A 22,258-nucleotide genomic window follows, 5' to 3' on the forward strand; every position below is an offset into this window, starting at 1 on the left:
CACGCTAAAAAATCAGTTTGAGAAGCAAATGTATTTGCTGGATTCTTCTGGTAGAAATCTCATTCAACATTAACCTTTTGGGAAAATGGCAAGCATAATTTTCTCATAGAGGTATTAGTGACGACATTTGGGTCGGTATTTACATCTCTAGGCACTCTGAAGCCAGGGATTCCTGTTTGCCTAATGACTGTGCATGTGTCCTCTTTGAACCTTGTTTAAAGCTAGCAAATATTTTTTCCATTCATATTTTTCTGTCATCAAGACTCTGTTTCTGATTATATCAACCTTTTAAAAAAATAATTTAGAATGGTGACTGTCATATTTTATGTGTTGCTCATGGATGCCCCTCTCATCTTCAAATGACACCATCTAGCTTAAGTTTTTAGGGGTAAAAATTTTAATAAACTCTAGTCTTTATAGGGAAACTTAGTAGAAGAAAGGCTCTGTTTGTGACTCATGGAGTTATAGGAGGTGGCATTTATGGGTGCAGTGTTTTCTGGAAGGCTAAAGATTACAAAATACTGAGTCCATAAAAACTTACATGAGAAAAAAAATGGCAAGTTTCCATTTGGGCTATATGTTAGAATATAGAATGTATCTTTTCTATTGAAACACTAAACTGCTGGATAAAATAGAAAGTGCATCATCATTGTTGGGTGCACATGCAAGTAGAGAATGAGTGGAAGCAAAATTTGTTTTAAAGAAAAGTCAAATTAAGAATTCTGGAAAGAGGAGGAATGGGTCAAGTGCCAAATGCAACTTTGAACTTTGGGGTTTTGTCAAGCCCTGAAGTAGCTGACATTCTTTCAAACTTGTACATGTTGTAGAGGATAGAACTGCACCTAGTCTAAATGGAGTTTGCAATAAGTCATTCTTCTCCCTTGCTCTTTCTTTTTATGTGAGGATCTAAAGGTCCATACCCACCAAACTCATGAAATAGGATAAATGAGCTCTCTGTTCCTCCTCGTTCCAGAGACAGCTGAATCTTTTCATGCAGTACCAGTCTTGTCCCTTAGACATAATGGTGAAAGTCGGAGTGAACAGATTTGGCCAGGTCATTTTAGATGCCTGGTTGCCAGGGATGCCTGAATCTCTGGCAAAGATGAAATTGTTGCCATCAATGACTACTTCATTGGCCTCAACTACATGGTCTACATGTTCCAGTATACCCATGGCAAGTTCAATAGCACAGTCAAGGTTGAGAATGGGAAGCTTGTCATCAATGGCAAGCCCTTCGTTATCTTCTAAGAGTGAGATCCCGCTAACATCAAATGGGGTGGGAGTGCTGGTCCCAAGTGTGTTGTGGAGTCTTCTGGTGTCTTCACTACCATGAAGAAGGTTTGGGCCCACTTGAAAGGTAGCCCCTTCCACCAATACTCCAATATTTGTGATGGGCATGAACCATGAGAAGTATGACAACTCATTCAACATTGTCGCAATGCTTCCTTCACCACCAACTGCTTAGCCCCACCCCTACCCTGGCCAAGATCATCCATGACAAATTTGGCATCATGGAAAGACTCATGACCACAATCCATGCCATCACTGGCACCGAGAAGACTGTGGATAGTCCCTCTGGAAAGCTGTATTGTGATGTTCATGGGGCTGCCCACAACATCATCTCTGCATCCACTGGTGCTGACTGTAGGCAAGGTCATCCCAGAGCTGAAGAGAAAACTCACCAGAATGGCCTTCCATGTTCCTACCTCCAACGTGTCTGTCCTGGATCTAACATGCCAACTGCAGAAACCTGCCAAATATGATGACATCAAGGGGAGTGAAGCAGGCATCCGAGGGCTCACTAAAGGATATCCTGGGTTACACGGAGGACCAGGTTGTCTCCTGTGACTTGAACAGTGACTCCCACTCGTACACCTTTGATGCTGGAGCTGGCATTGCCCTAAATGACAACTTTGTAAAGCCCATTTCCTGGTATGACAATGAATTCAGCTACAGCAACAGGTTGGTAGAATTCATGGGCTACATGTCCTCCAAGGAATAAGATGGCCTAGACCACCCATCCCAGGAAGGATAAGAGCAAGAGAGAAGCCTTCAGCTGCTGAGGATTCCCTGTTCCAACTCAGCCCCTGACACTGGGCATTTCCCTTACAGTTTCCATCCCAGACCCCCAGAACAGAAGGAGGATCCCCGGGAGCCCTATTCTCTTGAATACCATCAATTAAGCTCACTACATCCCCCCCCCAATAGAATAAATGGAAAAATCAAACCATAATGAAGAAGAAAATAAAATACTTGTCTATCATAACCTACTGTGTTTATAAACACATAAATTTGTCTCTAAAGATCCATATTATTATAGTAAAACATTCAAGTGAAAATTAATAAAAACATAGTCCAGGTTGAGTACCACTTCCCAGCAGGCTGGAGAAGCAAACAAAAAATGTGCCATAGAAAAAAATAGACTTTAACCTGGACTTTGAAGAATTAACGAATATAAACTTCTAATAAAAAATATCACACTAAACCTGTTAGAAGAAAAAGTGAGGAAGAACCTTGAATTCATTGGCACAGGAGACAACTTCCTGAACAGAACACCAACAGCACAGGCTCTAAGAGCAACAATCAATAAATGGGACCTCATGAAACTGAAAAGCTTCTGTAAAGCAAAGAACACTGTCAATAGAACAAAACCACTGTCTACAGATTGGGAAAGGGTTTTCACCAACCTTTTATCTGACAGAGGGCTAATATCCAGCATATATAAAGAACTCAAGAAGTTAAACAGCAACAAATCAAGTAATCCAATTTTAAAAATGGGGTACAGAGCTAAACAGAATTCTCAATAGAGGAATATCAAATGCCAGAGAAACACTTAAAGAAATGCTCAGTGTCCCTGTCATCAGGGAAATGCAAATCAAAACGACCCTGAGATTTCACCTCACACCCTTCAGAATGGCTAAGATGAATAACTCAAGTGACAATACATGCTGGAGAGGTTGTGGAGAAAGGGGAACCCTCCTGCATTGCTGGTGGAAATGTAAACTTGTACAACCACTTTGGAAATCAATCTGGCACTTTCTCAGACAATTAAGAATAGTGCTTCCTCAAGATCCAGCTATACCACTCCTATACATATATCCAAAAGATGCTCAAGTAAACAACAAAGACTTCTGTTCAACCATGTTTGTAGCAGCTTTATTTGTAATAGCCAGAAGCTGGAAACAGCCCAGATGCCCCTCAGTTGAGGAATGGATACAGAAATTGTGGTACATCTACACAATGGAATATTACTCAGAAATGAAAAACAAGGAAATCATGAAATTTACAGGTAAATGGTGGGAACTGGAAAGATCATCCTGAGTGAGGTATCCCAGAAGCAGAAAGACACACAGGGTATATACTCACTCATAAGGGGATATTAGACATATAATATAGGATAAACATACTAAAATCTGTACACCTAAAGAAGGTAATCAGGAAGGAGGACTCTGGCTAAGATACTTGATACCCATGCAGAAAGGCAAAGAGGATGGACATTGGAGGAGGGAGAAAACAGGGAACAGAACTGGAGGGTTTCTGGAATGCTCTACCCTGCAGAGTATCGAGGCAGATGTTGAGACTCATATGCAAATTTTGGGCAGAGTGCAGGGAATCTTATAAAAGAAGTGGGAGATGGTAAGACCTGGAGAGAACAGGAGCTCCACAAAGACAGCAACAGATCCAAAAAGTCTGGGCACAGTGGTCTTTTCTGAGACTGATACTCCAGCCAAAGACCACTCATGAAGATGGCCTGGAACCCATGCACAGAGGTAGCCTATGGCAGTGCAGTGTCCAAGTGGGTTCCATAGTAATGAGGACAGGGACTGTCTCTGACAGGAATTGATTGACCTGCTCTTTGATCATCACTACCTGAGTGGAGAGTAGTCTTACCAGGCCACAGAGGAAGACAATGCAGCCACTCCTGATAAGACCTGATAGACTAGGATCAGAGGGAAGGGGAGGATGACCTCCCTTATCAGTGGACTGGGAGAGGGAAACAGGTGGGGAAGAGGGTGGGATTGGTTGGGGAAGAGGGAGGGAGGGAGGGAGGGAGGGAGGTACAAGGGGGATACAAATTGAGTAAACTGTAATTAATAAAAATAAAAATAATTAAATAAAAAATAAAATGTAAAACATATAAAAATATCATCTGTATTTAAAATTATCATATGCCAGTAACAAAGCATAATGAATGAGAAATTGAAAACTAATAGGTTATAGAACAAATACACAAATCGAAGTCATTACAAGTATCAGGTATTAAACAAAATATTTATAACAAGCCACGAGAAGGATACAGTGAGCAGTGGATAAAAGCATATACTTATCTTTCAGAGGACTTGAGTTTAGCTTTTAGCAAACATGATTGAAGTGCTACAGGTAATCAATTACTTCAGAAAGAGGAAGAATTTTCTCCAGGGCAAATTTCCTGGTAGGTCCTTAAAACAAAGTGGTGCTATAACTTCAGCACCAGAGAAATCTGACACTGTTGGCATTCACAGGCAAAATTGGAAACTGCTGGCATACATATACATAATTAAAATTTTATACTAAATCCTAAGAAAACAAGCTTTCAGAATTCTTTAAAAGACAAATGAGAACACAGATGAAGATAATCAAATAGACCATCTAAAAAACAGTAATATGTATTTTTAAACTTTACATTTTAAATCATTGTAAAATCACAGACAGTTACAAAGGTAGTATAAGTAGCTTCTATGACCATTTCACAGGAGTTCATACCAAAGTTATATCTCATAATTATGATACAATGCCAAAATCAAGGCACCTACATTGTTGAGGTCATAGGTCAGCGGCAGAACAATGCCTAACACAGTCAAGATGGTAAATTCAATTCCCTCACTCGCTTTCTTTCTCATGCACGAACACACTCACACAGAGGGGAAATAATCAATATTAGTGTAAAGTATATATCCAGTGCTGCCATTTTATCAAATTACATTTGCATCTTTTTAAGGTTGATTTTTGAGTGTTCTTTAATGTAACCTACATATGAGTCCTTTTGGGATAAATAAGTTGAAATGTTTTTCCCAGGCTGAAGCTTCTTTTTATACTTCCTTTAAAGGGGCTTTTACAGAGTAGAAGTTTTTTACTTTTTGATGTCAAAACTGTCAAGTTAGAAATAACTGTGCTCCAAAACTCTATTTTAAGAAAAATGGAGAAAACAACTATATTTGCATACACATACATGATATCAAAAATGAAGAGCTTCCTTATTCTTTAAAGCACTTATTTGTGTAGGCAATAGACTTTGCAGGAACAGGAAAGGATGTTAAGTATCTAGCAATATGAAGACAGTTTGGAATAACAAAGGCTTGTTTCACTAAAACTGCTAGTGGTTTCCATTGTATAAAACACTGTCAAAAACAGAAATTAAGGAAGTGTACCACATCAAATCTATGCCAAAAATATACTTCAGGGAGAAGAAAATAATGCTATAAGGAATGTTTGAAAGTAAAGAGTAATAATAAGTATGAATACATAAGTATATGTAATAAAAATTCTGTTATAAAATAATTGCGATCATGTACAATTTGATGAATTAAAAAACATTACAAAGCTAAACTACTCAGAAAACCATAGCAATTAGATTAGGAAGGATATGGTTGAATCACACTTTCAAAGTTCTATTTATCATTCAAAAGGAGAAATAGTGAAATGTGCCAGAAAAGATTTTAGTAAAGCAAGTTTCTGAGTGTTTATTTGAGGACATCTTCAGAGAGTATTACATAAAGATGGGAAAACTTGCTCTGAGTGTGTGCAGCACCATTCATCAGGTTGGTCCCTGGATGAAATAAAAGGAGAAGAAGAAAGTCTATCAATTTAGGCATCTTCTACCTCACTTAAAGCTCAGAAATATGGAGCTTAGGTTACTTAAAATGCATGGTAAATTTTCAAAAGTAGCCTCCAAAGGAATAAGAGATAGAGACTAAAGTTGATTTAATAAAAAAAAGAAAGAAAGAATTCTTCAGTCACAGACTGTCAAAAAACAAGCCATTGTCTCTTTGATCACCTCCCCCTGACGAGGGAGCAGCCTTGCCAGGCCACAGAAGAACACAATGCAACCAGTCCTGATCAGACCTGATAAGCTAGGGTCAGATGGACCTCCCCCTATCAGTGGACTTGGAAAGGGGCATAGGAGAAGAAGAGGGTACAAAGGTGGATGGGGAGGGAATGAAGGAGGGGCTATAGCTGGGATACAAAATGAATAAGCTGTAATTAATATATAAAAATTAAAATTTAATTAAAAAAAAAAAAACAAGCCTGACCTTTCTCCCTTAGCTGCATCTGAAACACCAACACCCACTCTCAAACCAGAGGACCTCTTTAATCTTCCTGAAGAATACTCTAGACTCCAGAGACAGAAGGACCCAGTCTGCAGTACAGGTTCCAGGAACAAACAGTGAAGGCTATGGACCATCAGATGGCTAGAGGCTGGCATGAGAACACATTTAACAAAAATCAGGACATCGTGGCTGCAACCCTTCAAATCAATGGATATTTTAACTCATCAGAAACACAAGAAAATGATTTCATATCTATGCTTATCCAAATATTAGAAGCACATAAAGAGGAAATGAACAAAGCTCCCAAAACATTATTTTAGAAGAAGGATTATTCTGAGTTTAAGGCAATTAAGAAATAAGTGCAGAAAACACTTTGTACTCCACATCTGCTTATAATAGACATACATTCCAAAGGGAAAATGGTGTGCTATGGTTTTACTATGTTATGTCCTGCAACTATTCACATATTGAAAATTTGCTCCCCATACAGCAGTGTTCAATGTCAGAACCTTCAGCTGTGGTTAGACCATGAGAACTGTAACATCATGAATGGATAAATTTAATGGGATAATAGAAGGTGAGTCCTACATGGAGGACAGGGGCCAGTAGGGAATTATAGAATGGTTCTTTTGTGCTACACTTTAGGGAAATTTAGCTGTGGGACTTCATAAAACACTTAATGTAATATGGAAGAAACTTCCTAAGGTAACACCCCTAGATGAAGTGCTAACAGGTAATCGATGACTTCAGAAAAAGGAACAAAGTGTTTTCTCTAGGGATGAGTTTCCTGGTAGGACATTAAACCAAAGTGGTCAGCTTTAAACCCTTATATTGACTAGCAATACTAAATGAACTCAAAAGGCAGTATATATGCAAATATATGTATAAATATGAATAATAATTTTTAAAGAAGAGGTCATGAATTTGAGGAGAATCATAGAAGAAGTTGTATGGGTAAAATGATGTGGACTCAAAACTTGTGTTGAAATTTATAAAAAAAATAAATAATTTATATAATGTTACCTCAAGAGAAGGTAGAGATAGCTATCTTTGAATAATCAATTTCTAGATCATTAATTTTTAAATTTTATCTGACAAAAATGTGATTTCTTTTTCTTTTCATACCTCTGAGTGCTTGAAGGAGACCAGTGTCAGCTAATGGTGGGTGTAGAGATTGTGAGGAATGGATTGGCACAAGAGAAAAATCACCTCACACATGGGGGCAGGTTCAAGAGACTGTTCTCAGGAGGCAGGCTCCCTGGTGTCTGCTCATGTTCTCTTTTTTCTGCTCTCTCTTTCCCTCCTTCTTTTTTCTCTTCTCTTAGAGCAGAGAGTCAATCCCAGTTTTTTTTTTATTGTTAAATCATTTCCTTATTCATTTTTTTTCTACAAGATCAAAACCTTTTTGTCTTTCCCCAAAATATTGGTGTTTCCCCAAAGACTCACAGACGAGAACAAACAATATAGGAAGCTGTCCTCTACATACATGGTACAGTGATTACACTGCAAACAAGTAAGCATATTAAATCATTAACTTAGTGCTTTTCTCAGACAAACCGACACATCTTAGGTCATCAGGGCAAAATCTTGTGGTTACAATAACTGGCATAAGAACAAAGAGCTGCTAAAGAAACTGGACTATTCTTAATTTTAGCTGCTGTTTGTGGCTGAGTAAGTTTGTTCTGAGCTGTTTCTAAGCATCTCTTGTAATAGGAGTGATCCTTCAGAGGGTCTCTGGCCCTTTCTTCATAAACTATACAAAGCTCCTGTAATCTTCTTTTTCTTATCCCAAGGAGTCATGTCCATGTGACCAAGTCTTTCTAGAAAATGAAGTAGCTTTTCTAGCGTCTAATTCCTTTCGACTGCAGCAATCTGGGGGTTTTTGTGGAAACTCAAACAATTCCTAATATCATTTGATATCCATGAGATGACTAATATTTTTCAGGGAACAATTAGCACAAAACGCCTCTATAACTTCAATTTCTTGTCCAAATAGTTGAGGGTTCACTGCCTACAGTCAGGAAGAATGTTTCCTCCATAGAAGTTGTTTCTGAGCCATTTTCTTCTTTCCCAGTTCCCCTAGAAGTCTTACCAATTGCATTGACTAGGTTGAATTAGAGGAAAAGATGGAGTCACAGTAAAAAACAAAGCAGGCAGACATATAGGACAAAGAAATGCCATTTGTGGACTGGTAATCCAGAGTTTTGTTTTTTTTTTTTTTTTTTTCTCCAGGGAGACTGTGCCCCAGCAGCCAGAACTGTGTCAAGCAGCTGCTTCTGCAACCATGTCGTCCCTGTCACTGCTTAATCACACTTTCTTGCTTTAAAAAAAATTTAAAAAAAAAAAAAGCATATTTGTCAACCATCTTGAACCTGACTAGTGGACCTGAATTTCTCTGAATATAAAAACTTCATGATACCAAACAAGGGAGCAATTTAAAACTGCTCTGTAATAGTGCATGGTTCTAATGATGATATAACAAATCCTTTGACAAGTCATAACTCCACTTTTTGTGCTTTCAGCAATATTAACTGAGTACTTAATCAAGTTGTTGGTAGAAATAAGCAATAAAAGTATTTCTTAATGATAACTTACCTGTACCTTTTAGCATTGAACTCATATAAGATAGTAAAAGATTGAGTGGCATTGCTTCAACAAAACTCAGGTTTGACTTCTTTTCAGTGTGAATTAGTTTGCCCATTACTCATATACCTAATATGTAAAACTGGGGGAGACTTGATGGTGATTCTTCTGACATTCTAGTCATAAGTAATAACCACTCTTAAACACATAATTAAATGAGTGAACCTTCTGTCTCATCACTAATTAGTACATTTTCATTGTTTTACATTTGACATTTGATGATTATGAGGAAATGCTAGGCTTTCCAAACTATAGGGCATGAATAAAGCTATATTATTTCAGAAGTTAATGGAAACTAATTTCCAAAGTTTGAAGGCTTTGTGGTATATAACTACAGGGATTTCATGAGTACTTTAAATTCAACTGCTTATTTATATTTTGATAAACAATTACAGATATAACTTTTAGTTATTTTAAATATACATACATTCATGGTAAAATTACTACAGTCAGTTTACAGAACATTAAAAAACCTAGTTTCCTAATTTTAAAAAATTGCAAAAAGAAATGAAGGATTTCCCCTCTGAATGTTATAGTTATTAATAAATATACTGTTGTTTAAGTCCTGTTGATTTTTTTACCGTTCAAACGGAAATGAAGATGTAACTCATAACAGCATCAAAACTGATGCTGGCTTTCATGTTTTCTGTGAACCTTTAACACAATAACACTACTTCTAGTTTTCTTCTGTTTTTCAAAATTGCCTTAAAAATCCCTGTGTTTGTATATAAAATGGACAAGCTAATGTACAAAGTTTGCAAACTTTTAAGATAGTGAGAAATTTCTTTCTCTCACCACCAGTTTTACTGCTCTTATTTTTTTTTTTCTCGTTCAAATGTCTTTTTCGTTTCTCCCACATAACTGAATTTTAGGTTCACTCCTAGACTACTTTATCTCCAGGGTTTTTAAAATTTCATTTATTTATTTATTACTTCACTTTGTATCCTCTCTGCAGCCCCCTCCCTCGTTTCCTCTCAGTCCCATATACCCTCCCTCTTCTCCCTCTATTCCCTTTTCCTAGTCCCCTGATGAGGAAGGATCTCCTCCCATTTTATCTGATCTTAGTCTATCAGGTCTCATCAGGAGTGGCTGCATTTTCTTCTGTGGCCTGATAAAGCTGCACCCCCCAGGGGTAGGTGATCAAAGAGCAGGCCAATCAGATTATGTCAGAGACAACCCCTGTACCCCTTTCTAGGACACCCACTTGGATACTGAGCAACCAATGAGCTGCCTCTGAGCAAGGGGTTAGGTCTTCTCCATGGAAGGTCAGTCTCTGCAGGCTCCTATGGGTCCAGGTTTTTTGGCTCTGGTGTTTTCCTTGTGGATTTCCTGTTCCTTCCAGGTCTTTCTATCTCCCCCTTCTTTCATAACACTCCCTGAACTGTGGCCAAAGTTTGGCTATGAGTCTCATTGTCTCCTTCGCTACCCTGGTGGGTAGAGTCTTTCAGAGGTCCTCTGTGGAAGGCTCCTGTCTTGTTCTTTGTCTTCTCCTTCTTCCAATGTCTATCCTGTTACTTGTCAAGAGAATCTTGATAGCTGTAGCAAACATGGCATGGTCAATATAAGTAACGATGGTAGCAGCAGGCAATGTTTCAGTAAACTTCCAGGACACCAAACACAGAGAATCAAGGTTGACTATTGGGAGATGTGAAGGATAACAAAGCATGACTCAGCCAAAATTGGATAACATCTGAGCTTTCCCTCTTTACTTGCAAAGAGTGCAATTTGGGACTAAAATTTCTACAGAAAAAAAAAGTACAAAAGAACTCAGAGGAAACTATTTGAGACTTATTGATGCTGTAAAACTTGTCCTTAGAGGAACAAGTCATTTTAGGTAGGAAAATGTTTATAATTGAGTCATTTCTTAAACTCTAATGATTTATTTCAACTCAGAAAGTTTTCAACAAGAACCTAACATAAGTTCATCTTTGCACTGTGTAGTTGGCTTGAACATAGAAATACGGGGAAAAAAGAAAGAAAAAAAGAAAGAAAGAAAGAAAACTTTTCTCTGCTCCAAAGCAGGTCACACCTGGCCCTGATTCTAGCTAAAATGTGCTAAACTGATATAGAAATATGGTCCTTTTTAGGCGACAAGAGTAGATTCCCTGGGGGACACTTAACAAAATAGGTAAGATTTGAACTATGTCATAAAGGTTGAGAAAGATTCATAGGAAGAAGAAACCCAGGTGAGTAGATTGGAGTACGAAAAAGACACTTCTGAACTGACAATGGAGCTGCAACTAGGTTGTATGCTCTTTACGACTTATCTTTGAATGTTATCTAAACAGCAAGATTCATCTTCCTATTTTCCTTTCCATGACCAGCAAGGTGTTAGAATTTCTTCATCTTTGGCTATTGTTCAGCTCCTCACTTTGAGAATCACAATTTTAGGAAAAATGTCTGCTCTTTGTGTGACAGTTTTGGAATAAAACACATTCTCAGTGCTTTCTGTGATATTTATTCTTGATGCAAGGAACAGATGGCAGAATCCAGTCATTTCTCTTTATAGACCAGTCAAGATGTAAGCAACGGACCTGGAGGCTGTGGAATAGAAAGGTTACAGATCTTTTATGCTAATTTCATTTTAATTGTTGATTCATTGGTTTTTAAGAAGCAATAACCAGTCCTCATGTATGTATTTAAGTAATGAATTTTTATATCTATTTTAATTTAATTTTTTATTTTTTATATTAATTACAGTTTATTCACTTTGGATCGCAGCTGTAGCCCCTTCACTTCTTCCCTCCCAATCCCACCCACCCTCCCTCATCTCCTCCTATACTCCTCTCCAGGTCCAAGGATAGGGAAAGTCCTTCTCCTCGTTTCATCTGAGCCTAGTTAATCCAGTCTCATCTGAACTGACTGTATCGTCCTCCTCTGGGGCTTGGCAAGGCTGCTCCCCCATCCAGAAGAGGTAGTCAAAGAGCTAGCCACTGAGTTCAGATCAGAGACAGTCCCTGCTCCACTTACTAGGAAAACCCACTTGGAGACTAAGCTGCCATGGGCTACATCTGAGCAGGTGTTGTAGGTTATCTCCATGAAAGGATCTTGGTTGGAGATTCAGACTCAGAAAAGACACCTGTGCCTAGATTTTTTGGTTCTATTATTCTCCTTGTGGAGCTCCTGTCCTCTCCAGGTCTTACCATCTCCCCCTTCTTTTATAAGATTCCCTGCACTCTGCCCAATGTTTGACTATGAGACTCATTATCTGCTTTTATACAATGCTGGGTAGTTTTTCAGAGGCCCTCCGTGGTAGGCTCCTGTCTTGTTTCCTGTTTTCTCCTTCTAATGTCCATCCCATTTGCCTTTCTGAGTGAGGATTGATCACCTTACCCAGGGTCCTCCTTCTAGCTCTCCTTCTTTAAGTGTACAGATTTTTGTAGGTTTATCCTATATTGTATGTCTAGTCTCCACTTAAGTGAGTATATACCATGTGTGTCTTTCTGTTTCTGGGATACTTCACTCAGGATAATCTTTTCCAGTTCCCACCATTTGCCTGCAAATTCCATGATTTCCTTGTTTTTAATTGCTGAGTAGGATTCCATTGTGTAAATGTACCACAACTGCTGCATCCATTCCTCCTTTGAGGAATATCTGGGTTGTTTCCAGGTTCTGGCTATTACAAATAAAGCTGCTACAAACATGGTTGAACAAATGTCCTTGCTGTGTACTTGAGCATATTTTGGATATATGCCTAGGAGTTGTATAGCTAGATCTTGAGGAAGCACTATTCTTAATTGTCTGAGAAAGTGCCAGATTGATTTCCAAAGTGGTTGTACAAGTTTACATTCCCACCAGCAATGGAGGAGGGTTCCCCTTTCTCCACAACCTCTCCAGCATGTGTTGTCACTTGAGTTTTTGATCTTAGCCATTCTGATGGGTGTAGATGAAATCTCAGAGTCATTTTGATTTGCATCTTCCTGATAACTAAGTTCATTAAGCATTTCTTTAAGTATTTCTCTGGCATTCGATATTCCTCTATTGAGATTTCTCTGTTTAGCTCTGTACACCATTTTTAAATTGAATTACTTGGTTTGTTGGTGTTTAACTTCTTGAGTACTTTATATATTCTGGATATTAGCCCTCTATCAAACATAGGGTTGGGGAAAATCTTTTCCCAGTCTATAGGCTGTCGTTTTGTTCTGAAGACAGTCAACTTTGCTTTACAGAAGCTTTTCAGTTTCATGAGGTCGCATTTATTGATTGTTGATCTTAGAGCCTGTGCTGTTGGTGTTCTGTTCAGGAAGTTGTCTCCTGTACCAATGAGTTCTAGGCTCTTCCTCACTTTATCTTCTAACCGATTAAGTGTGTCTGATTTTATGTTGAGGTCTTTGATCCACTTGGACTTTAGTTTTGCGCAGGATGATAAATATGGATCTATTTGCATTTTCTATATATAGACATACAGTTAGACCAGCACTTTTTGTTGAAGATGCTGTCTTTTTTCCATTGCATGATTTTGGCTTCTTTGTAAAAAATGAAGTATCCATAGGTGTGTGGGTTCATTTCTGGGTCTTCAATTCAATTCCATTGATCCACCATTCTGCTTCTATGCCAGCACCATGCAGTTTTTATTACTATTGCTCTGTAGTAGAGCTTGAGATCCAGGATGGAGATACTTCCAGACAATCGGTTGTTGTACAGGATCATTTCGGCCGGCAATTTGGGGTTTTTTGTTTTTCCATATGAAGTTGAGAATTTTGCTTTCAAGTTCTGTAAAGAATTGTGTTGGTGTTTTGATGGGAATTTCATTCAATATGTAGATTGCTTTTAGCAGGATGGCCATTTTCACTATGTTAATCCTACCGATCCATGAACACGGGAGATCATTCCATTTTCTGATATCTTCTTCAATTTCATTCTTCATAGACTTGAAGTTGTTTTCAAACAGATCTTTCACTTGCTTGGTTAGAGTCAGACAAAGGAACTTTATGTTATCAGTGGCTATTGTGAAGGGTGTTGTTTCCCTAATTTCTTTCTCGGCCCTTTTGTCTTTGGTATACAGGAGGGCTTCTGATTTTTTTAAGTTAATTTTGTATCCAGCCATTTTGCTGTAGGTGTTTATCAGCTGAAGGAGTTCTCTGGACTAATTTTTGGGGTTGTTCATGTAGACTATCATATAATCTGCAAATAATGATGCTTTGACTTCTTCCTTTCTGATTTGTATCCCCTTGATGTCCTTTAATTGTCTTATTGCTCTACCTAGGAGTTCAAGTACTATGTTGAAGAGATATGGAGAGAGTGGGCAACTTTGTTTTGTCCCTGATTTCAGTGGGATTGATTTTAGTTTCTCTCCATTTAGTTTGATGTTGACTATAGGCTTGCTGCATATTGTCTTTACTATGGTTAGGTATGTGCCTTATATCCCTGATCTTTAAACATGATTGGATGTTGAATTTTGTTAAATGCTTTTTCAGCACCTAAGGATATGATCATGTGGTTTTTCTCCCTTGGGTTGTTTATATGATTTATTACACTGATAGAATTCCATTTATTGAACTACCCCTGCATCCCTAAGATGAAGCCTACTTGGTCAGAGTGGATGATATCCTTTTTGTGTTCTTGGATTCAGTTTGCCAGTATTTCATTGAGTATTTTTGCATCAATGTTGATATGAGAGATAGGTCTGAAGTTCTCTTTTTTTGGTTGAGTCTTTGTGTGGGTAGGTATCAAGGTGACTGTGGCTTCATAGAATTAGTTTGGTAATGTTCCTTCTGTTTCTATTTTTGGAATAATTTAAAGAGAATTGCAGTTACCACTTCTTTGAAGGTCTGGTAGAATTCTGCTCTGAAACCATCTGGCCCTGGGCTTTTTTTTCGGAAGGGAGACTTTTGATGACTGCTTCTCTTTCCTTGGGGTAAATAGTACTATTCCATATTTCTACCTGATATTTATTTAATTTTGGTGAATGGAGTCTAGCAAGAAAATTATCCATTTCATTTAGATTTTCAAATTTTGTGGCATATAGGCTTTGGTAGTAAACCCTAGTGATGGTTTGGATTTCTTCAATGTATGTCATTATGTCCCCCTTTTCTTTTCTGATTTTGCTGATTTAGATAGTTTCTCTCTGCCTTTTAGTTAGTTTGTCTAAGGTTTTGTCTATCTTGTTGATTTTCTCAAAGAACCAGCTTTTGGTTGCATTGATTCTTTGAATAGTTTTATTTGATTCTAACTTATTGATTTCAGCCCTGAGTTTGATTATTTCCAGCTGTCTATTCCTCTCGGGTATCTCTGCATCTTCTACCCCCACCCCCAGGGCTTTCAGGTGGACCATCAAGTTGCTTTATGAGATGTTTTGAATTTCTTTTTGAAGGCACTTAGTGCTATGAATTTTCCTCTTTGCACTTCTTTCATTGTGTCCATAAATTTGGGTATGTTGTGACTTCATTTTCATTGAATTCTAGGAAGTCTTTGATTTATTTCTTTATTTCTTCCCTAACCCAGCTCTCATTGAGTAGTGAGTTATTCAGTTTCCATGTGAGTGTAAGCTTTTTGCTATTTCTATTGTTGTTGAGGTCCGACTTTAGTCCATGGTGGACAGATACAACACAAGGGATTATTTCAATCTTCTTCTATCTGTTGAGGCTTGTTTTGTGACCAACTATATAGTCTATTTTGGAGAAGGTTCCATGCGGTGCTGAAAAGAAGATATAATCTTTGAGTTTGTGTGAAATGTTCTGTAGACATTTAATAGGTCTATTTGTTTTAGGACCTCTGTAAGTGCCTTTATTTCCCTATTTAGGTTCTGTCTTGATGATCTGTCCCTTGGTGAGAGTGGAGTGTTGAAATCTCCCACTATTAAGGTATTAGTATCGATGTATGATTTAAGTTTTAATAATGTTTCATTTACAAATGTAGGTTCTCTTATATTTGGGGCATAGATGTCCAGGATTGTGATGTCATCCTGGCGGATTTTTCCTTTGATGAGAATGAAGTGCCCCTCTTCATCTTTTTGATTAATTTTGGTTGAATGTTTATTTTATTAGATATTAGGATAGCTACTCCAGCTTGTTTCTGGGTCCATTTACTTGAAAAACCTTTTTTCAGACCTTTACTTTGAGGTAGTATTTATCTTTGTTGCAGAGGTATGTTTCTTGAGTGCAGAAGAATGTTGGATCCTGTTTCTGCAACCATTCTGTTAGTCTGTGTCTTTCTATTGGATAGTTGAGTCCATTGATGTTGATAGATATTACTGACCAATGAATAGTTCTTTCCTTTTATTGTGGAGTTGGTGGTGTTGCTGTGATTCATTGCTTGTTTTCTTTTAATTTTTGTTGTGAATGTTATCTGTAACTTATGTTTTCTTGGGTGTAGTTGTTTTCATTGTATTGGAGTTTTCCTTCTAGTATCTTCTGTAGGGCTAGGTTGCTGTGTGGATATTGTTTAAATTTAGTTTTGTCATGGAATATTTTGCTTTCTCCATTTATGTTGATTGAAAGCTTTGCTGGGTAGAGTAGTCTGGGTTGGCATGTGTGGACCCTTAAGGTCTGCATGTCATCTGCCCAGGCCCTTCTGGTTTTCATAGTTTCTGATGAGAAGTCTGGTATGCTTCTGATAGGTCTATCTTTACATGTTACTTGGCCTTTTTCCCTTTCTTCCTTTAATATTTTTCCTTTGTTCTGTAGGTTTAGTGTTTTGACTATGATGTGACAAGAGGAGTTTCTTTTCTGGTCTACTCTATTTGGTGTTCTGTAAGCCTCTTGTACATTTATGGATATCTCTCTTTTTTTTTTTTTTTTTTTTTTTTTTGGGTAAATTTTTTTTTTTTTATTTTTTTAAAATCTTTTTTTTTTTTTTGGATTTCTTTTTTTTTTTTTTTTTTTTTTTTTTAGTTGGGAAAATTTTCTTCTATGATTTTCTTAAAAATATTTTCTGCACCTTGGAGTCTGGAATCTTCTTTTTCTTGTATTCCTATTATTCTTAGATTTTGTCTTTTCATGGCATGCTTGATTTCTTGGATGTTTCGTGTTTGGGACTTTTCTGATTTTACCTTTTCTTTGATAGAAGTATCAATTTCAGTAAGTGTATCTTCAGCTCCTGAGATTCTCTCTTCCATCTCTTTTATTGTACTGGTGATGCTTACCTTTGTGGTTCCTGATCTTTTTTCTAAGTTCTCCAGCTCCAGGGTTTTATCTGTTTGTGTTTTCTTTATTGATTCTAATTTTATTTTCATGCCTTGCACCATTTCCTTCATCTGTTTGAATGTGGATTCTTGTCTCTCTATGATGGCTTCTATTTTTTTTTTTGTTCATTTCCTCTTTATGTCACTAACTGTGCCTCTACTTGTGAGGCTTTATTTGATTGTATTTCTTTGACAGCTTTGCTGATTTCCTCTTTATATTCCTCCACTTGTGTGGCTATTTTTATGAGAGATTTGTTCATTTCCTCTTTATGTGTGTTTAATAACTGGATAAGCATAACTTTAAAGTCATTATCCTGTGTTTCCAATTAGTTAAAATATCCATTGATTTGGGGGTTTTCTGGTGAAGCCATAATATCCTTTTGTTGGATGTGTTCTAACACCAACCTCTTGCCATCTGCTTATCTGTAACCTTCACTGTTTTTTTTCCTGGAGTCTGTACTTCAGGCTGGGTCTGTCTTTCTCTGGTGTCTGGAGAATTCTTCAGGAAGATTAAGAGAGGTCCACTGGTTTGAGGGTGTGCATTGGTGTTCCAGCAATACCGAAGCAAAGAAAAGCTGCTGGCGCAGAATCAAAATTGCTTGAGAGCAAGTGTATGCATGGAAGTGTGTCTTGAAGAAGACAGTGCTAGGGAGTGTAGATGCTTGGAATGTATGTGGGGGGATCAGTCGCTGAGGGTGCAGATGCTAGTGCTGTTAGTAAGCACCTGTGCCAATTTCCTGAATACCTCAGTGGTCTACAGTCCTGTCATACTGTCGTTCTGGTCGTTTCTGGGTTCTAGGAGTTTTTGCCTTGACTTCACTGGTAGACCTGCAGATCAGGGCCTTCAATGTTGATAATGCTGTCCCAAGAATCCCTAGGTAGCAGCAGAACCTAGGGTTTGATGTTGCGGTGCACCGGGAGTGCAGCCACCGGGGCATGAATATGGGGGCCTCTGGCACAGATGCCTTCTGGAATGCCCTGGGGAGCCACGGGCCTGGTTCGTCTGGTGGAGCTGCCGGCACTGTTCTCTGTGCGAGGAGCTGTGGGCACTGTGGGCCAGAGGCTGAGCTCTGTGGTGGACACTGTGGGCCGCCTCAGCTGCCTCTGCTGCTGTCTGCTGTGCCTCCACCACTGTCTCCACCCGTTAAAGGGGAAGTGCCTAGGAACTGAGTCCCCAGGAGAATTCCACAGTGAAATCCACCATTGACCTGCATCCTATTGGTCTCAGTTCAGGGTTTGTCTCTTTTCACCCTGGAAGCCTCAATGTCGTTGTTTTGGGTTCAGCTGCCCCTCCACTCACCAATTTCAGAGTTTCAGATCCTCTGCCCCTCAGATACAGTGAGCAGCTGGTCGCTGTGATCTTGGATTTCAATAGTGAATTTTTATCTTTATTGCAGATTTTAAATATAATTGTTTGATTTAACTTTGGAACACAATTATAATGCGCATCTTATAATATACTTTGGCATTTGCTCAGGGTTGGTTTCATAGGTCCTAGTCTCTTCAGTGTGTACACACACACACACACACACACACACACACACACACACACACACCTTTAAAAATCCCTCAAGTCCAAATACTGCTGTGTATATACTCTTAAGTGTATAGCTAACAATGGAGTGTGTTTCCTACCAGGTACCATGAAGTCAAAGAAAAATGACTGATCTTCCAGTAACTTTCAAATGCCAATAGTTTTTAAGTGAAAGGTGCAACTTCATGCTCACCTTTGCCTTCTATGCTAGCATTTTATCTGACTTGAGCTTGGGAAGGTCTTGTCCATACTGCCACAACTGCTTTAAGTTCATATGTATAACTTCACTATTTTGTTCAGAAAATAGATTTTCTTTTTCATCATCCACTGCCTCTGGGCTCTTGCAATCTTTCTGGCCTCCTCTTGTACAATGATCTTTGAGCCATGGGAAAAAGGTGTGTTATACAAATGTCTCATTAGGACTGAGCATTCCACAGTACTAAATTCCCTAAGATAGTGTATGTAAGAAACATAACAGTTTAAGCACAGAATAAACGATGCTATACTTACTATACTCATTATACATGGAGTGCTACATTAATTATGTGGTCTGGAAAAAAAGAGAATACTCACAGAGGGAATGTTATTGGCATTGTCTAGAGAAATAAAGAGGATTATCTAGAAGACAGAGGCACAAAAGATCTTGAATAAACAGAGTATCAAAATAAAAAAGGGGGGGATGAGGACAAATAGTAGCATTAGGTCATTTATAAACAAGGAAATCATGAAATTTGCAGGCAAATGGTGGGAACTAGAAAAGACCATCTTGAGTGAGGTATCCCAGAAGGAGAAAGACACACACGGTATATACTCACATATAATTGGATATATAATATATATAAGATATATAATGTAGGATATATAATATAGGATATAATATATATATAATATATAATATAGGATAAACCTACTAAAATCTGTACACCTAAAGAAGCTAAACAAGAAAGAGAACCCTGGTTAAGATGATCAATCCTCACTCAGAAAGACAGAGGGGATGGACATTGGAAGAAGGAAAAAATAGGAAATAGGATAGGAGTCTAGCACAAAGCACCTCTGAAAGACTATCAAGTAGTGTATCAAAACAGATGCTGAGACTCATAACCAAACTTTGGGCACAGTGCAGGGAATCTAATGAAAGAAGGGGGAGATAATAAGACCTGGAGGGGACAGAAGCTCCACAAGGAAAGAAACAGAATTAAAAACTCTGGGCACCAGCTATACCATATGCTAGGTATATACCCAAAATTTGCTCAAGTACACAAAAAGGATATTTGCTCAACCATGTTTGTAGCAGCTTTATTTGTAATAACCAGAACCTGGAAACAACCCAGATGTCCATCAATGGAGGAATGGATACAGAAATTGTGGTATTTTTACACAATGGAATACTACTCAGCAATCAAAAAAGAGGAAATCATGAAATTTACAGGCAAATGGTGGGATCTAGAAAAGATCATTCTGAGTGAAGTATCCCAGAAGGAGAAAGACAAACGTGGAATATACTTGCTTATATAGACCTACAAGATATGATAAACATAATGAAATCTATACACCTAAAGAAGATAATCAAGAAAGCGGACACGGGGTAAGATGATCAATCCTCATTTAGAAAGACAAATGGGATATGCATTGAACGTATGACAGGAGTCTACCGCAGAAGAATCAGGGATTCATATGAAAGAAGGGGAGTTTGGTGTGGAAAGGATAGGAGCTCCACAAGGACCAAACATATCTGGGCACAGGGTCTTTTCTGAGATGGACACTGAACCAAAGACCATGAGTGGATATAACCTAGAACCTCTGCTCGGATGTGACCCGTGATAGCTCAGTAACCAATTGGTTTCCTATAGTAAGAGGAACAAGGACTATTTCTAACAGGAACTCAATGGCAGGCTCTTTGACCTCCTCACCTCCCAAGGGAGGAGCAGTACTGTTAGGCCACAGAGGAGGACTTTGCAGCCAGTCCTGAAGATACCTGACAAAACAGAGTCATATGAAAGGGGAGGAGGTCCTTCCCAATCAGTGGACTTGGAAAGGGGCAGGGAGAAGATGAGGGACGGAGGGTGGGATTGGGGAGGGAATGAGGGAGCGGGATATAGCTGGGATACAGAATTAACAAAATGTAACTAATAAGAAAAATAAAATTATAAAAAGAAAGAAGTGAAATGGCTTGCATTATATTAACTTTGACCAAAATATCTCATTTTATTAAATCAACATATTAAAACAAACAAACAAAAAAAAAAAAAAAAACAAACCTCTGGGCACAAGGGTCTTTTCTGAGACTGATACTCCAGCCAAGGACCATTCATGTATATAACCTAGAACCCCTGCTCAGCTGTACACAATGGCAGCTCAGTCTCCAAATGGGTACCCTAGTAAGGAGAACAGGGACTATCTCTGACACGAACTCAGTGGCTGGCTCTTTGACCACCTCCCTCAGGGGGAGGAGCAGCCTTGCTAGGACACAGAGGAGAACGTTGCAGCCGGGTCCTGATGAGACATGATAAGCTAGGATCAGATGGAAAGGGAGGAGGACCTCTCCCATCAGTGGACTTGGAGACGGGCTTGGGAGGAGTTGAGGGAGGGAGGGTAGGAGTAGGAGGGAAAGACAGAGGGGGCTACAGCTGTCATACAAAGTGAATAAACTGTGATTAATATAAAAAATAAAAATTTAATTAAAAAATCAGAAATAGTTTGCTGTGGTTTAAACCTAAAGTAAATATGGGAGAATGACAGGCCGTACACAGGAGTAGTTAGATTAAAAAAAAAAAAAAAAAAGAAACAAGTTGCTAGCTAAATACAAATGCTTTTCTGTTCTCTTCCAAGGTACTTGATGCTTAACTTTTTTTTGATCAATAATAACAGAATTTATTTATTTTTAAAAGAATAATCACTTTTACACATGAAATTGAGAGACCAAATTTCAGCTTGTATTAAGGCAGCAATTATAATAGGCATGAAAAGTTATATAGTAGACATTAGAATATGGTCAACAAGTTAACAGGAACTCATGAGTACCTCTCCTCAGAGATCTGGAGATGTCTCACTTGCAGAGCCATCGCCATGCCTCTGGCTAAAGATCTGTTACACTCTTCCTTGGAAGAGGAAGAGAAAAAAAAAAAACATAAAAAGAAGTGGCTGGTTCAGAGCCCAAATTCTTACTTCATGGATGGGAAATATCCAGGACGCTACAAGATTACTACAGTTTTCAGCCATGCTCAGACAGTGGTTCATTGCATAGGCTGTTCAACAGTGCTGTGCCTCCCCACAGGAGGAAAAGCCAGACCCACAGAGGGCTGTTCCTTTAGAAGAGAGCAACACTAATCAGCTATAGAAGTTCCTGAATCTGTGTTTTTCACGGAAAGCCTTATCAAGTTCAGCTACCCTACCAAGACAATGTAATTACATCTGATTTTATAAAGTTTACAACGGTGACCTCCTATTTTTCTGTCAGCTTTTCAATAAAGTTTAAATTATGGAAAAACAAAAGGAGACAATAGGAGACTGACATGATGTAGTCCAATGGCAACCTATAAAGGATCAGCAAAGATTTTTATCACTAACATGAAAGATAGTTTTTATCACTAACATGGAGAGGCTAAGAAGAGAAACACCTTCAGGATACCTCCCACGTTTCTAATTTAGAAC

The 22,258-nt window shown here is 38.3% G+C and overlaps 1 protein-coding gene and 1 pseudogene across 1 annotated transcript; both read left to right on the plus strand.

Moving 5' to 3' along the window:
- The first annotated feature begins 1,021 nt into the window (after window positions 1-1,021).
- LOC129685229 (glyceraldehyde-3-phosphate dehydrogenase-like) lies at window positions 1,022-2,002 on the plus strand (annotated as a pseudogene).
- A 19,668-nt stretch (window positions 2,003-21,670) lies between these two features.
- On the plus strand, window positions 21,671-21,934 carry LOC129685225 (40S ribosomal protein S27-like). The gene has a single exon (XM_055618659.1). The coding sequence runs from the start codon at window positions 21,674-21,676 to the stop codon at window positions 21,932-21,934; it is 261 nt and encodes an 86-aa protein (XP_055474634.1). The 5' UTR covers window positions 21,671-21,673.
- Window positions 21,935-22,258: the final 324 nt, after the last annotated feature.

Source organism: Psammomys obesus, unplaced genomic scaffold (assembly GCF_907164565.1).
Source record: "Psammomys obesus unplaced genomic scaffold, mPsaObe1.curated_primary_1811, whole genome shotgun sequence".
Lineage (NCBI taxonomy): Eukaryota > Metazoa > Chordata > Mammalia > Rodentia > Muridae > Psammomys > Psammomys obesus.

Excerpts from the sequence above, each read along its gene's own strand:
- LOC129685225 (XM_055618659.1), top strand. The coding sequence starts at position 21,674 with ATGCCTCTGGCTAAAGATCTGTTACACTCTTCCTTGGAAGAGGAAGAG.